This window comes from Rhincodon typus, chromosome 11, assembly GCF_021869965.1.
Source record: "Rhincodon typus isolate 14 chromosome 11, sRhiTyp1.1, whole genome shotgun sequence".
Classification (NCBI taxonomy): domain Eukaryota; kingdom Metazoa; phylum Chordata; class Chondrichthyes; order Orectolobiformes; family Rhincodontidae; genus Rhincodon; species Rhincodon typus.
Genome location: NC_063342.1, coordinates 66,816,047 through 66,833,149, shown reverse-complemented (window position 1 = coordinate 66,833,149; position 17,103 = coordinate 66,816,047). Strand labels below are relative to the sequence as shown.

At 40.8% G+C, this 17,103-nt stretch overlaps 1 protein-coding gene across 1 annotated transcript; it reads left to right on the top strand.

The window, feature by feature from the left end:
• Positions 1-604: 604 nt before the first annotated feature.
• Positions 605-16,659, top strand: serpine3 (serpin peptidase inhibitor, clade E (nexin, plasminogen activator inhibitor type 1), member 3). Its single transcript, XM_020510811.2, has 8 exons — positions 605-863; positions 2,664-2,897; positions 8,750-8,947; positions 10,923-11,121; positions 12,482-12,582; positions 12,863-12,949; positions 14,552-14,632; positions 16,443-16,659. Exons 1-8 carry the CDS (start codon positions 605-607, stop codon positions 16,484-16,486), a joined length of 1,203 nt encoding a protein of 400 aa, XP_020366400.1. The 3' UTR covers positions 16,487-16,659.
• Positions 16,660-17,103: the final 444 nt, after the last annotated feature.

Below are 17,103 nucleotides of genomic sequence, written 5' to 3'. Positions count from 1 at the left end.
ATACTGCCTCTTCTTAATTGATGTACCTTTTTCATGTGACTACTGACTTATCTCAAATAATAATTTCCACAAGCTTCCCCACCACCGAAGTTTAACTGATGGGCCGTTATATCTAGCCTGAATATTTAAGTAACTCTCACTCTAATCCAAATGCAATAAATCCCTTTAATATCACCAATACTTTAAGGGAATGTTGATAACTGCAGGAGCTAGCTTGGCTGGAGTTTTCAAACCTGTGACATCTGTGGGACTTTGATCGACACATTGATCGAAGCAGCGTTCTATATTATAATAGTGATGACATCTCAAAAAGTTCTACATTGGCTATTAAGCACTTTGGGACTACTGAGCTTGTGAAAGGTACTGTATAAATGCTCTCATTATCAATGGTTACATCATCTAACACAATCTTGCTGTGTATCAGATGATTATATATGCATTAGGAACATATTTATATTGCTTTGGCTGCCGTTTCAAAGACTTCAGAATTGTCTTCGTTGCAATTATTGTGGTTAAGAATCTTCATTGTGTTATTTTTCCTCATTTGTATTGATAGATATTGCCATCTTTGATCCTGGCAGACTCAAAGCTCACGATAAGCATCATGTGTTCCCTCTCAGTCCTCAACTTGTTGCTGTACTTGCTGTTCACTGTGAAAAGGGTCTGTCCTTTTCAGGACACCATCAGGCACCTGAACACAGAGTTTGCTCGAAACCTTTACCAGAAATTGACAGTGGGCGAAGAATACCGCAACATCATCATATCCCCAACAGGGGTCAGTATTGCACTAGAACTGCTACAGTTGGGAGCCAAAGGAAACACCTTCATGCAGCTGGAAAATGCATTAGGATACACTGTTCACGGTACTGGTGAATCTTCATGTCAGCTTCATATATAGTGACTGAGTTTTTGTAAAAGAATCAAACTAAGTTTTTCCATTTAAGTACGTAAGGGTAGAGTGGTTTGATCAGTGCAACCCAATTGAATTTTGTCAAAACTGCAGCGCAATCAGGGAACTTACAATGGAAAGTACATCAATTGTAACCCATGTTGAACACAAGTTGAGTTTGCATGAAATTAAACAGTGGTTTAAAAATCATTTGCCTGAAACTGGCAAGCTCCCCACAAATAAAAAGAATGGTTCAGAAAGCTCATCAATTTGCATCTATTTTTATTTCAGTCACAGATATAGACATTTTAGAAGTTATTACATACTAAGAATGATTACTTCACTAAGGAACTGACTTGTGTATAACATTGAAACCAGTGAACAATTCAGTGTATTGTAAGTGATGTAAAGTTGAGATCACTCATTAAAAATACTTTTTTCTGGATTACCATATTTTCAGCTACATTAATAAAACTACACCAAAGTTATGGTCATGGAAAGGAACAAATATGCTTTACTATATAAACTATTTGGATTAAATTTCTGAAAGATGTTCAGTTTGTCATTCCACACGTCTCTACTGGCAGTCACTTGCGATAGGGTTAGGGTTAACCTCATCAGTCCACTATGAGTACAGTGTGTTCCCAATATTAGCATTGAACTCAAATGAAGTGAAAACTAACCATCCTGAGCTGCAAGAACTGATTTGTGGAGAAATCAGGGCTGAATGGCCTGCTCTTACTACATGTTCGTAAATATGTTTAAATCTAGATAAGCGTCAAGTGCTACAGTTTCGAAAGGCAAATCAGGGCAGGACTTACACATGTAATGGTAAGGTCCTGGGGAATGTTGCAGAACAAAGAGACCTTGGAGTGCAGGTTCATAGTTCCTTGAAAGTGGAGTCCCAGCTAGACAGGGTAGTGAAGGCAGCATTTGATATGCTTGCCTTTATCAGTCAGTGCATTGAGTATAGGAGATGGGAGGTCATATTACGGCTGTACAGGACATTGGTTAGGCCACTTTTGGAACACTGTGTGCAATTCTGCTCTTGCATCTATAAGATGCTGTGAAACTTGAAAGGGTTCAGAAAAGATCTACAAGGATATTGCCAGGGTTGGAGGGTTTGAGTGATAGGGGGAGGCTGAATAGGCTGGGGCAATGTTCCCTGGAGCATTGGAGGCTGAAGGTTGACCTTATAGAGGCTTATACAATCATGATGGCATGGATAGCCAAGGTCTTTTCCCCAACGTAGGGGAGTCCAAAAGTAGAGGGCACAGGTTTAAGGTGAGAGTGGAAAAATTTAAAAGGGACCTAAAGGGGCAGAGGGTGGTGCGTGTATGGAATGAGCTACCAAAAGAAGTGGAGGAGACTGGTACAATTACAACATTTAAAAGGCAATTGGATGAGTATATGAATAGGAAGGGTTTAGAAGGACATGGGCTAAATGCTGGCAAACAGGACTAGATTAACTTAGGATATCTGGCCAGCATGGACGAGTTAGATGGAGGCATCTGTTTATGTGCTGTACATCTCTATGACCTGAGGTTCATATGCAAGCCAAGATGCCTAGCTGATGACTGGTATCATGGTGGCTCTGCCTTAATCTGGTTTGGATAGTTTTAATTAGACTTCCAATTTACATGAAAATGCAGAAGTGTTAAGATTTTAATGCTTATCAACTTTTATTACCATTGTTCTCTCAGTTTCTGGATGTATTTGCTGCTGCTATTAACCTTGCAACCTGCCACTATTAATATTTGAATTTATTTTGCAGACTCACGGGTACGACATTTCTTGCGGAGTATGTATGGGGACCTGGCAAACTCCACTCTCACTCCCACAGTTCGTTTGGCCTGTGGCCTCTTTGTGGAGGCCAACATGCAGCTTTCTTCACATTTCTCAGAGGACACAGCTGCCTGGCTAAATGGAAGCCTACAACGAGTGAATCTCAGCAATCCGAATGAAACTGCAATGCTGATAGACGAGTGGGTCACCACTAAGAGTCAAGGTAACAAGTACAAGCCTGGAGCTTTGAGCACGCAGCATGATTTTGCATAACACACTTGCAAATTAATTTAATTTTATCACAAACTAAAGGACTTAATGATCTAATTTAGAGATGGACAGTATCACAACTAGGATAAAAACCGAAAGAACTGCGGATGCTGTGAATCAGGAACAAAAACAAAGTTGCTGGAAAAGCTCAGCAGGTCTGGCAGCATCTGCGAAGGAAAAAAAACAAGAGTTAACGTTTCAGGTCCGGTGACCCTTTCTCAGAGCTCAGGAAGGGTCACCGGACCAGATATGTTAACTCTGTTTTTCCTTTCACAGATGCTGCCAGACCTGCTGAGCTATCACAACTAGGATGTTAGTCGACTAAATCTAGCTCCCAGAGAGAAGAAAGACTTGCATTTGTATAGCACCCTTTATGATCTTGGGACTTCAAGGTATTTTATATCTACTGAAGTACTTTTGTGATGAGCAGTCACTGCTGCAATGTAGCTAACATGATAGCCAACTTGAAGAGAACAAGATCTCATGAACACCAATGCCAATAAGATCGATTATCCTATGTAAGTTTTCAGTTGAAAGATGAATGCTGGCCAGGATACCAAAGAAAATTCCCCAGCTCTTCTCCATTATGCTGTCACAGGATCTGCACATCCACCCAAGGGGGTAGTGGGCTTAAGTTTATCATCTTTATCTCAAAGATGGCATCCCTGACAATGCAGTACTCCCTCAAGACTGACTGGGAGATCAGCCTGGAGACTGCATGTGTTCAACAATCTGGAACAGAACCTGAGCACTCAACCTTCTGTCTCCAGGGTGAGAGCACTGCCACTGAATGCAGCCTGAAGCACACTGGCACAATTTAAAAGATTTAAATTGTTTGAATGCATGGTCTCAAAAAAAAAAAAAAGCCTGCATCAATAAAAATGACCATGAAGCTACTGGACTGTTGTGAAAACCCAAGTGGATCACTTTGACAGTCACAAAACTGCTGCAATTAGCCAGACAGAACTACATGTGACTTCAGTCCACAGCAACCTCATTGACCCATAAGTGTCCTCACAATTGGCTGAGAAAGTCAGTGTCATACATCACTTCGGTCCAACTCGTCCATGCAGACCAAGTATCCTAAATTAACCTAGTCCTATTTGCCAGCATTTGGCCCATATCCCCACAAACCCTTCCTATTCATGTACCCATCAGGATGCCTTTTAAACGTTGTAATTGTACCAGTCTCCACCACTTCCTCAGGCAGCTCATTCCATACATGCACCACCCTCTGCGTGGAAAAGTTGCCCCTAAGGTCCCTTCTAAATATTTCCCCTCTCACCTTAAGCCTATGCCCTCTAGTAGACAAGTCCCGAGGGTCAGATGGAACCTATCCCAGATTACTGTGACAGGAGAGAGAAGAAACCGCTGGGGCATTAGCAGATATCTTCACATCCTCTTTTGACCACAGGCAGAGGACTGGAGATTAGCCAATGATGTTCCCTTGTTTAAGGAAGAAGGGATAATCCAGGAAATTATAGGCCAGTGAGCCTGACATCTGTGGTGAGGAAGCTCTTGGAGAAGATACTGAGGGACAGGATATATGCACATTTGGAAGAAAATGGACTGGTTAGTGACAGGCAGCATGGTGTTGTACTGTGAAGGTCATGTCTCACCAACCTGAATGAATTTTTTGAAGAGATGACCAAGATAATTAATGAGGGAAGAGCTGTGGATGTAGTTTATGTGGACTTCAATAAGGCATGAGAAAGTACCACATGGCAAATTGGTACAAAAACTAAAAATCACATGGGATTCGGGGTGGGCAGGCTAGATGGATACAAAACTGGCTTGGTCATACAGGCAGAGGGTAACAGTGGAATGGTGTTTTTCAGAATGGAGTCCAGTAACTACTAGTGTTCCACAGGGATCAGTCTTAGGTCCCCTGATGTTTGTAGTATATAGAAAGGATCTGGAGGAAAATGTGGGTGTTCTGATTACTAACTTTGCAGATGTCACAGAGATTGGTGGAGGTGCTGATAGTGCTAACAACTCTGAAAGGATACAACAGGATACAGATAGATTGGCAACTTGTGCTCAGAAATAGAAGATGGAGTTTAACTGGACAAATGTGAGGTGATGCATTTTGGAGGATCAAATTTAGGTGTGAATTATACTGTTAACTGCAGAACTCTTTGGAACATTAACATACAGACGGATCTGGGCGCGCAGGTCCACAGTTCCCTAAAAGTGGCCAAGGTGATTAAGAAGCATACGGCATGCTTGCCTTCATCAGCCAGGGTATGGACTATAAGAGTTGGCAAACCATGTTGCAGCTATATGAAACCCTTGTTAGGCTGCATTTGGAGTATTGTGTATAGTTTTGGTCACCACGCTACCATAAGGACGTGGAAGCTTTGGAGTGAGTGCAGAGAAGGTTCACCAGGATTTTGCCCTGCCTTGAGGGCACTGACGATGAGGAAAGGTTAAGACGACTAGGATTGTTTCACTGGAAAGACAGAGGCTGACAGGCGACCTGATAGAGGTCTACAAAATTATGAGGCATAGCAAGGGTGGATAGACAGAGGCTTTTTCCCAGGGTTGAAGTTTCAATTACAAGGGGGCACAGGTTCAAGATGAGAGGGCAAAAGTTTAAGGGAGGTGTGCGAGGCAAGTTTTTCACGCAGAGAGTGGTAGGAGCCTGGAACGCAATGCCAGAAAAGGTGGTGGAAGCAGGCACATTGGCAACATTTAAGACGCATCTGGATGGTTACATGAAAAGGGAGGGAATAGAGAGATACAGACCGAATAAGGGCAGGAAGTTTGTTTTTTTAGTTTAGTTAGGGCATGATGATCAGCCTAGGTTTGGAGGGCAAAAAGGGCCTGTTCCTGTGCTGTACTATACTTCTCTTGTTCTTTTGTTCTAGTTTCGGATTCCCCTACTCTGGGGGAAAAGACCTCGACTATTCATCCAACCCATGCCCCTCATGATTTTATAAACCTCTACTAAGGTCATCCCCTCAGCCTCTGACACTTCAGGGAAAATAGCCCCAGCCTATTCTGCCTCTCCCGGTCACTCAAATACTCTAAACCCTGGCAACATCCATATAAATCTTTTCTGAACCCGTTCGAGTTTCACAACATCATTTGTATAGCAGGGAGACCAGAGTCAGTTGTATCAAATTGCCACAAACATGGGTTCGGGGGTCGAGAAGGTGGGGCACTCCAATCTGCTCAAAGCAGGTAAACAAGGGCAATAAATGGCAGTGCTGCAATGGAAATATAACAAAGACTCACTATTATACAGTGGTGTGTTCTTGCAGACATTTCCCAGGATATTTTTGAACTCTAGTTTCCAATGAACATTGTATATGGTTTTTATTTACTGTGGAACTATAGAGAGTTGGGTCACCTTGTTGGGGCAGAACGTACGTCGAAACTGCACTGTTCCTGCCGCCCACCAGATGGCTGAGAGAAAGTGGGGACTCCAGTTCTAGCTGCTGGCTCACAGACTGGAACACTGACCCACGTACAAAGAGAGCTGGAGCAGGTCACCTTCCGTTAGAGCTATGGTGTGGGCTCAGAGATGTTTGTGTAGCAAGCCACTTGAATTCACTCAATAGCCCAGAATGTTATAACAATTATTAATAAATAAGGACAGCACCTGAATCAGGGCTTTGGTAGCCCAGTGTGTGTCAGAAGGTCTGGACTGGAACTTGGGCGGCCTGAGATCCCAGCAGCCAGCTGAACGCAGCGATGGAGTTTCCCCCAACATCTGCAGTGACCACAAAAGCAGAGGAGATCCAGCCAGCTCAGAGTAAATGTGCCAATAAAAGGAGATTGTGCCCTCGTAGGATGTCAGTCCCAGCATAGTTAAGCACTTAAGACAGACTGCAATAGTTGAACATTTAGCTTTACTACTTTATTTTTCAACTTAACATTAAGAGTGACTGTAATGTTTAACTTTTAACTTTGTTCTTAAGTTTCTGTACCTAGGCACTTCTACCCAAGATGACGCCATTATGTGGCAACATTGAAAAACTTTTGACTCGAACTCCTGTACTTTTGTACTTGGAGTACACATGACAAAGTCTAAATTTAAAATCAAATAAGCAGGGAACACAAATCAAACCTATTTAGCCAGTGAACCCATGGGGAGGTGAGAATTAATTTCTGAGAGAGAGTTACAAAGATCTGGACTGCACTGTTCGAAAAGGTGGTGGAAGCAGATTAATAGTAACGTTAAAAAGAATAATTTTTGAGGACTTCTTGGCAAAGAGAGCGTGGAACAAATCCAGTAGCTTTTTCTTTGGTGATCAGGCGTACAGCCTTTATCCGTGATGGGAGATTAATGATTCTAAAGAGTTGGAACAGAGTTGGGGGCAATTACTGACATCTGGATCTGAGTTTATTCATTAATTTGCAGCCAAGTCGAACTTGAACTTGTTCAATGTTTCACTTTGAAGTGAGATTGATATAGGTTGACACAGTCACCTCAAGTTAATAGCAGCCTCCATTAAGTGTTTTTAAAACAGTTATTTCAACTGCACTCTCTAAACATAGTTTTCAGGTCTCCTTTCACAGTTGGAAGTGATTGACACAAGGCAATCACGTAACCAGCAACCATTAGCTTACACCAGAGAGAGACCGTAGAGGGCTTTCCACCTCCTCATTGGAAGGTTGACTATTCTTAAAACATGTGCTTAAGTTCCTGGCTCATGTTGTTACTTCAACACAGTAATAAGAGACACCATACTGAAGGAGATACCATCTTTAGAGTGCCATATTAGACAAGTGGCCCTGCCCTTCCACTCACGTGCATCTAAATGAGCCCCAGGCTAAAAAAAAAATTGGAAATGAATTATCCCTGGTGTCATGTCCAATATTTCTCCCTCTGCCAACATTATAGATCTTCTGATCATTTATTTCAGTGTTGCTTGAGGGATCTTGCTGTACAGAGCACTACATTCCTGCCTTTATGGCGATGGCTGTAATAAAGCATTGTACTCGCAGTCATGAAAGGTGCTTTATAAATGCAAGTCTTCCTTTTCCTGTGAGCTGCCCTTGAAATACACGTGGTCAAGCAACACATACTAAGTTCTTTGTGGAGATATACAAATACGTCCAAACTTGTCTAACAGCATAAAATGTGAAACTTAGTGTTCTGTAACTTACTGCTTGCTTGCAAGCTCTTTTCTAAAGGAAATGATTCTAAGATTCAGCACATTAAATAATGACAGCCACAAAACCAATTAGGGTGTGACTGCATTAAAGAGTACAATGAAAACATTGTAGTCCAATCGGGATGGGATTGCTTAACAGAACAGAATGGAGTATTACAGCCTGCTTCCAATTACAGCCTTGGTCTGTTTGCTGAATATTCCAGTCAGTGTGTTTTGCTCCTCTTTCTCGCAAGTAGCATCTGAACAGAGTTTGCAAACCAGGCAAGAAGAAGAAGAAACAAAAATCATTGCAAATCCAGATGCCCCAGCAACTGTATAACTCGTACAGTCTTAGAGATAGGGGAGTAACTCGCAATGAACCACACATCAGTTTAAGTTTATTGGCAATACTACTGAAAAGTGAACCAGGAGGAAAAACTTGCTTCCAACAATCCAGCAATTACATTAATAAGATAACTTTCATATGTTCTATAAAGTAGTTGTGGCTTGTAACTACATAATGCATGTGGATAATTTCAGTTATGAAACAGTGAACAATTCTTGTGCAATTATGCTAATTAATATTCCCCAATGCACATTTTCAATGTTGCCCAATTTTTAATGCACTGCAATTTTGAAAAAAGCTTCTCAGCCAAAATACTTTATCACACAATAACCCTGGCATTTCCTGTCACTACAGGTGAAATTAAAGATTTCATGCCACAGCCCATGGCATGTGCATCACTTACACAGATTGCTGTGATTAGCACCATATATTTTAAAAGCACATGGGAGAACCAATTTTCAACCTCGGAGACCCAACACCTCTCGTTTACCAGGGCGGATGGCTCTGTCGTTAAAGTGCCCATGATGTATCAAATGTCAGCAGTAAACTATGGTAAGTATCGTGCCGTTACTGGTAGCTGAAGGGTTAGCTGACGGGAATTAGTGCCTGCACTGGATCTCAAAACGAGCATCATGACTTAGTACCAATCTCATGCCTTAACCCATATCCATGGCGCACAGTTTAAATCGAACCAGTCATCCAAAAACTCAACTGAACCTGCCTCCATTACATTCCATCCCCAATTATTCACCGTGTGAAAAGGACTTTTCCCAAACCACATTTATGATATTTGCAAATCACTTTAAATCTGTGCCCTCTCAACCTCGACTCTTTTACGAGTGAGAAAGATATCTCCCAATTTACTATACAGGTTCAAGTCTCACCTGCTCCAGAAATGTGTAAAATTGCTGAACAGGTCAATGTTAGAAAATATCGTTAAAAAAAGCTAAAGGATATTTCTGAAAGCATGATGTTAGCTCAGATTTAAGAACAAATGCACCACAGGTTCCATCCCCAGCTGGAGCTCTTGACCTTGGCATGCCACCAGGGAGTTAAGCAAAAGCCAGAGACTATTGAGGAAGCCAGAGAGAATTAAGGAAGTATTTGCAAAGAACCTCTAATGAAGAATCAGCTTTCTTCCCCCTTGGCCAAAAGACAGAATATGGGATTGGGGACTGAAATAAACAAACAGTTGGAAAAATGTGCGAATGATGGAACCAAAAAGGAAAAGGCCAAAACAGGGTTTACAATGGACGAATACAACTCAGCCAGTCACCCCCTGAAACCATGATAATCTACAACTCAACTCTAGAAAGCCACCTTTGCTCCAAGTACCTTGATATCCTCAGCCAAAAGTATCAGTGACCTGGGGCTATCTGGTCAATATTAGTCTCGCAAACTTGAGCATTCATATGGGAGAAAAAATGTTACATGACCATCATATATCAATGGATATTCCGCACTGCCCTTTCTCAAGCCTAATTAAATCTTGGGTAACATTTGCCATAATTTAAAACAATCCTTCCCAGTATTTTTCATGTTTCTGAACAAAATAAAAAAAAAAAAAAAATCAACATTCTGACCAAAAGAAAACAGTTGGTTCAGTAACCCTGTGTTTTAAATTCACCATTCAGGTCCTTTATGGCAACTGTGGAAAAAATTCCATCAGTCTCTTTATGAAACTTGGATGCGTTCAGACAACTAGCTCCACTAGATTGTGTGTAGTTTTGGTGTTTCTCAATCTCCAGTTCCTTCACCTGGTTTCACCATTCTGGTTGAAATGCTGAAAGTCAGCTTACAGAGTAATCCAATTTTTGCCTTATAAAGTTATAAGGCCCTACTGTCTCTTATTTTGTCTAAAACGACTCAATATTTCATCCAACAGAGAAAATATTCTTTTGTTTTTCAATCAGCAAGTTGCAGCTTGCTAGACCTGCTCCCTGCAGGGGATTATTCCAATAACAGATAAATAAGGCACTGACTGAGATTTAAGCATAAAATCTGCAAAAGGAGAACAGAGTATTTGTATTTGAGCCTGTCCGTCCTCAAAATTTCTTTCCGACCTTCCTGAATATAAAAACAATTGCTGTACTGTATATACACAACGTGGAAGTCTTGTTTAAGGCTAGAGGTTTAACCAATGTATGCACCGTGAGGTGACAACCTTAAGACCACATTGATGTGCAGACACAAGGGTCTCATCAGCCACCTTCATTGGTGTACTATTTTACGATCCTGTTAATGAGATAGTTTGTCGAGGGGGAGTGTCATTTCAGCAGTGACTGGGTGTTACATAGAAAGAATTTTAAAACATTTTGACCAAAAGTTGGACATGGATTGATACAGGAGATACAAAAAATGATATTTCTTTTGACCAAATGTTGAGGGTTAACTTTTACACCAGGTTGACCACTACTCGAGCACTGAGAGTATGTATTTGAGATAAACCTGACCTAGTTGATAGTACTTTGTTCCTGCCAAGATGGCTTTAAATACCAATACTTTCCCTCTGCCTAATAAATTGCAGGCCAGGTCAAGACTAGAAGTAATCAGAGGTTTAAAGCGATTGAACTCGGCTACCTGGAACATGCAGTGAGCATGCTCATCGTCATTCCCAGTGAAAGAGAAAAGCCCATCTCCTCTGTAGAGTCACACATCACAGCTCACACCCTTTCAGCATGGACCAACAGCATGCGAAGAATGAAAATGGAAGTTTTCTTACCTAAGTAAGTCATCTTATTGTAATTCCTTTTGGGATTCTCAGTAACCTGATAGTAGCAATGACATGAATTGACACAGAGGACCAAATCCAGAAATCTATTTTCAAATCAGTAGAAATCTCAACTCTTGCAGTGGCTGAACTGTGAAACGTAATAGCTTCAATCAAGTCACCTCCAAACACATTGATCTGCTGAAAATGACACTTATTATAAAGTGACAGGGAGTGCAATTTTAGCTTTACATTTTAAAACAAAGCTCTAATTTAGCTGATGATGAGCTTCCAAATTACAACAATAGCTACTTCAATGCTGGAGACTTATCTTAAATATTGGTTTAGTTATCACACTCTGAATTGTTTAGTAGGTATTACACCCCTCATTGCTCGAGTTCCAGTGTCATGATCTCCCAGATCAGACGTAGCACAGCTAGACATTCAGCAGAACTGCCTCTGCACTGCCCTAGACCATCATAGTTCTATCCCCTGCCCAAGCCATCATTATACCACCAGGCAAGATCGGCAACTAACAAAGTTGCATGATCCTTTAGAGTGGATTACTTAAGATCTACAAATAGGCAGGGACAAAGGTTACTCCCCCACCCATGTCCCACTATCCCAAAAGCATGAACTAAAATCTATAGGGAGGTAAAACTAAAGAAATACAGCCACAGATTTTACCCTAACACTAAAGAGTCATTTTTCACTTTTGTCTATCCACCCAATGTTATTCTGCAGGATGGTCAGTCAGTCTGCTATTCAGCTGTGCAAAAACACGGACACAAGTCAGCAAGGTCAGGGGATTTTCTCTCGCCCCTTAGGGTGACTCTTTGCCTTGACCTCTTAACAAATAAAACTGTTCATGAAGCAGGCATCATGGCGTATTGCTTCACCAATATGGAATCGAAATACTGCAATAGCTTTGGTAATGTAGTGTTTGGCATTAAGAAATGCTTGGATGCTCAATTTGCTCCTTCAACTTGTTCTCTCACACTATACCATTCTGTTCTTGAAGCAAACGATAACGCATTCAATCCCAAGCTTAATCTACCAGCAGGTGACCGGTGGTGGGTGGGGGGGTCCTGCGTTTCTCTGTAGGAAGCACATGTGCAGCAGGTAATCGGTAAGGTGAGAAATTAAACTTGTATCTTTCCACTCTGTGACTGCACATTTGCATACTGACATGCTGTTATAATGACCCTCAGTTTCCAACACCTCACATTTCCAACCCTGGTCTTTGTAGTTTAGATTTTATTCTTCATGAAACATCAGCTGAGATTTACTGTCCAGCCTAGTTACACTGTGCTTAAAACTACTGCAATTGCAATAAACTCAAAACTGACTGTGTCCTGTCCCACCTTAACATACAGGTTTAAAGTTCAAAGTAAATTCAACCTTAAGACAGTGCTGACCACTCTGGGAATCACTGACCTTTTCAATCCCAGCAAAGCAGACTTCAGTGGAATTTCTGGTAAGCCAGGCTAAGTTAATGTATTGGTTAAAACCTTAACATTTTAATAAGGCTCTTTCAATACTGTAATCCGTACTAACAAGCTGGGTCATTCCATGTCAAAATTTTCAATTCATACGAAGAAGTGATTTAGTTGCTGACATTTTAAGTTTCCTTTTCCAACATTAATAAAAGCAAATTTCTTTCTGGCTAACACCAATGAATGAAACCAAAATTCTAGTTCCAGTATGAAATGTAAAATGAGATTTCAGTAATAACTGGTGCTGCTTCACAATTTTAGAGCAGGAAAAGCTGTTTGTTTCTGAAGCTATCCATGAAGCAAAAATAGAAGTAACAGAGGATGGCACCGAAGCAGCAGCTGCTACAGGTATTTACTGTTTCCAAGAAGCATTCCCAGAGGACCATGAACAATTTCTTCAACAGAATGATACAGATGTTTATCTCATGTACAAAACTAAGGTCAAACCTGTTTCTTGACATTGGGATGTCAGATGCAGCACTCCGACAAGAAACCTCGTGTTTCTAAAAAGTTAGCATGCCAAATTTACCTTAAATCCATTGAATCAGCTATGGGTTATGCTCTGGTTTGTGACAGAAGACTCAAGTCCCACTCCAGGCACCACAACATCAAGCGCATGTTGACACTCCGGTACTGGCCTTAAAACGTCTGGCCTTTCTGGTGACCGTAAAAGACGAAGATCTCTCAGTATCGTAAATAACAGTAACAGGGGGAGTCGTGACCCTCAAATAACAAAAGAAATGACCTGGTCATTTCCCTCCTTGCTGTTTGTAGGACCTTCCTGGCTCTTTCCCTGTGCAAGGGCATTCAAACAACAAAATTCTGTTTGTGAAAGGCCATAAAATAACCCTGACATATTTCTGGAGAGCACAGCCACTACCCAAGGGGAGAAGGGAAATGAAGGAAAATGCATTACACAATGATAATAAACAGTCTCTTTTCCATTTATCCCCCTGCCTCACTCTGGATATTACTGGCATGGCCAGCATATGTTGCCCATTGCCCTTCCTCTTGAACACAGCAGCTTGCTCTGGCCATTTCAGAGGCTGATTAACCATATTGCTGTGGGTCTGGAGTCACATGTAGGCCAGACCAGGTAAGAGCAATAGATTTCCTTCCCTAAAGGGCATTAGTGAACAAGGTGGTTGTTTTGTAATCACCACTGACATTAGTTTACAATTCCAGATTTTTCGCTTAAATTTATCAGCTGTTGTGGTGGAACTTGAACCGGTGTCCCCCAGATAACTCGCCACAGCCTTTGGACTACAAATCCAATATCACCACTAAGCCATCTTCTCTTCATCTGTTCTGTATATAACAAAGACCTTTTGCCATGTTTAAAATTTGTCAAGTTCAGGATACAGTATCACTTCAGTTTATAAAAGGGAAATAAAACTCATGGCAGAAAATTATAGAAACAAGCAATTCCGTCAAAAGAAGCAAAATGAAAGTTGTGTAAAGGGCTGAAGGGGAATATAAAGGATAAATCCACTCACAGGCAACATTCATAGGACTAACAACAGGGTCATATACATCGAAAAAGAAGAGACTCAGTTATTCTCAGATGGCGCAGCAGACACCAAGGTGAGGCAAGTGCCTGGATTTCTATTGCTACAGACAGACTTCATGTGTAGAAAATCTGTGGATTGCAATCGCAGCCAGAAGTGTTTCAAGAAGCTTGGATTTCAGAAATAACACAAGTGAGGCATCAGAGGGTTGGTTGCACCTATAAAACTTCAGATTCAAGTGGAGTACAGGGAGAGAAAAGTTTAGTAGGTGGGAGAAGAAATACAAACAGTTAAGACAAATGCATGTGTAAAATACGTGAATTAAATATTATTCAAACCTATAAAGTAGTTCATAAAATATTTAACAAATATATTTCACAAATTATTTCAAATGACCCAATTCAGACAATAATCTTTATAACTATATTTCATTTGGTTTTAGCTGTGGTTTTACTGAAAAGGTCTCGAGCCCTGGCTTTTAAGGCTGACAGGCCATTTTTCTTTCTCCTACGGCACATCACAGGTAATGTATTTACATTATTTACACACATCATAGGTAATACAATTCATCTTCAGTTGCAGCAGCTCTAGGTCAGTTTACTGTACGATATTTTCCACAGTAATTGTGTGAACCAAAAAAAAATGGGTAGGAAGATTTGACTACATCTCCCACAGAATGTACTTGATCCTCAGCCACTGGAAAGAAATCAACATTAACTCAGATTTCTTCAAATTTTTTCTGAAGAAGGGTCTAGGCCCGAAATATCAGCCTTTCTATTCCTCTGATGCTGCTTGGCCTGCTGTGTTCATCCAGCTCCACACCTTATCTCAGATTCTCCAGCATCAGCAGTTCCTACTATCTCTGTAACAACGTTAATTACAACTGTGCAAAGAAAACCTATAATGTAGAAGAACATGTCAGGTAAAGGAGTACAGCCAAGAATGGCTACTGAACCAAATCAATAGAAAATAAGACAAACTAAAATCTTCGTCAGGAGATACTTTAGGAAGGATTCCTCAAAGTCAATCTTATCAAACAAAAGACGGAGGTGGCTGCTGATTGTACAGCAAAGGGGAAAAGGATGCAACATGGGCTACAGGTGGAGAGACGCAGAGCTCTTATGGAATGTAAGGAGGAAGGGCCAAGATTAACAAAAGGATAAGAATGTCAAGCATTCAGGATTGAGTCAATGAGAACACAGGTGATGGGGTGAACAGGACTTAGTCCAGGTTAGGATAGGAGTTTCAGATAAGCTCAAGTTCAGAGAAGGGGCAAGATGGGAGACTTGCCCATAAAGCATGGAGCAAATGAAGTTTGAAGGTGGCAAAGACACAGGAGAGTTTCAGCAGATGGGCTGAAGTAGGGATGAAGAAAATCCTGTTAGCAAGAAATGCAGAAAGCTACACTTTCATCCACAGCGCTGACAAGGACACTATATAATGTGGTTACTTCTCACAGTGACACTGCTCCATGGTTTGCAGGTGGACCTATGATACTCGCTGCAGGACAGAAATGAACACAGCCATGTCACTTCAGACTACGTTCTAGCTGATGATAATAAAATATATACCACCTGTCTGTAGGTCTTTGAGATTCCTTTTTGACAGGACTTTGCTCCTCAACTCTGCATTAGAATCACGTAGCACAGCAGGAGGCGAGTCAGCCCTGTGCTGGTTCTTCCAAAAGAGTTTAAGTAGCTCCATTCTCACCTTCCATTCTTGACAAGCAGGGGTCTAATTTCCTTTACGAAATTACAATTGAATCTGCTCTCAGCATCTAGAATGCCAGGTAAAAACAAAAATTCTCATCTCCTGACTTCCTTGCTCAGTATTTTAAATCCACATCCTCTGGTTACTTATCCTGCTGCCAATGGAAACAACTTTCCTACCTAAATCGACCAAACCTCCACATTTTGAATACCATTATCAAAACTCAACCTTATTCAACCTTCTCTGCTCCGAGAATGATCCCAGCTTTCCAGATCCAACTGAAGTCCCTCATCCAGTAAGTCTGCTCTATACCAAAGCCTTGACATCATTTCTAAAAAATGGAGCCCAGAATTACTTACCATATTCTAACGGATGTCTGAACAATGGTTAGGTGGACTATAAAAATTCTTTGCATGTTTTTGGCAATTATATCAGTCATATCTTGCATATAGACTAGAATTAAATCAAACAGTTTCTCATTTGTAACTGCAGCTCAAAAACATCACTCTTTCATAATGGGCTAATAACTAACATTATGTAGTATTCGAATTGAACAAACTGAGTGAACTTGATTTTGATATATGTGAAGGATTACTATTAACATTGTCCATTTAATTCTACAGGAAGAATTCTTTTCATGGGCCGAGTAATGGATCCTCTTGAGTAAACACATCTCCAAGTGTTTTACTACCCGTCCTGTTTTGAATTTAAAAATAAGACTTCTGCTCTTGGAGAAATTTATAGACCTCAAGTAAATATCTTGTCAATTTGAACAGCAAACAATAATCTACCTTGGAGTGATTATATATTCACGATGCAGAATTTTTGTTAGAGATGAATTTGGAGTGACAAACTAAGTTTGTATGCATTTACAACCATCCTTAATTAAAATGACGGAATTGTGATGCTAAAGAATGCAGCTAACATGTACACAGAATATGACAAGTCCTGGTCACCAATATCCTGGCTGATTACTCCCCTGATTTTTCAGCACCTGTTAATAGCACTTGACACCTGCACATGTAACACTTACTGAAACAGCAGAGCCACAGGAATTTTAAATGGTTAAGACTTGATATACAGTTTTCCCAAATGTTATCCCTCGGCCATTCATTCCACTTCAAAACATATAGGCTGCCTTGTGTAAAATGGAAATTCAATCCAAACCTAATGCTGCTTGTGTATGTATATTGCTAGAGTCCTACATAGCAAAGAAAACAAACAGTCAATAATTACAAATCTGGCCTCCAATGCAACCGCAATGCTCTTATTGCAATGGAACTG

What these genes read in the sequence shown, in the direction of transcription:
- serpine3 (XM_020510811.2), top strand. Translation starts at nt 605, where the DNA reads ATGTGTTCCCTCTCAGTCCTCAACTTGTTGCTGTACTTGCTGTTCACT. An exon ending in ATTAGGATACACTGTTCACG is followed by an intron (nt 864 to 2,663) that starts GTACTGGTGAAT and finishes TTTATTTTGCAG; the next exon opens with ACTCACGGGTACGACATTTC. An exon ending in AGACTTCAGTGGAATTTCTG is followed by an intron (nt 12,583 to 12,862) that starts GTAAGCCAGGCT and finishes TCACAATTTTAG; the next exon opens with AGCAGGAAAAGCTGTTTGTT.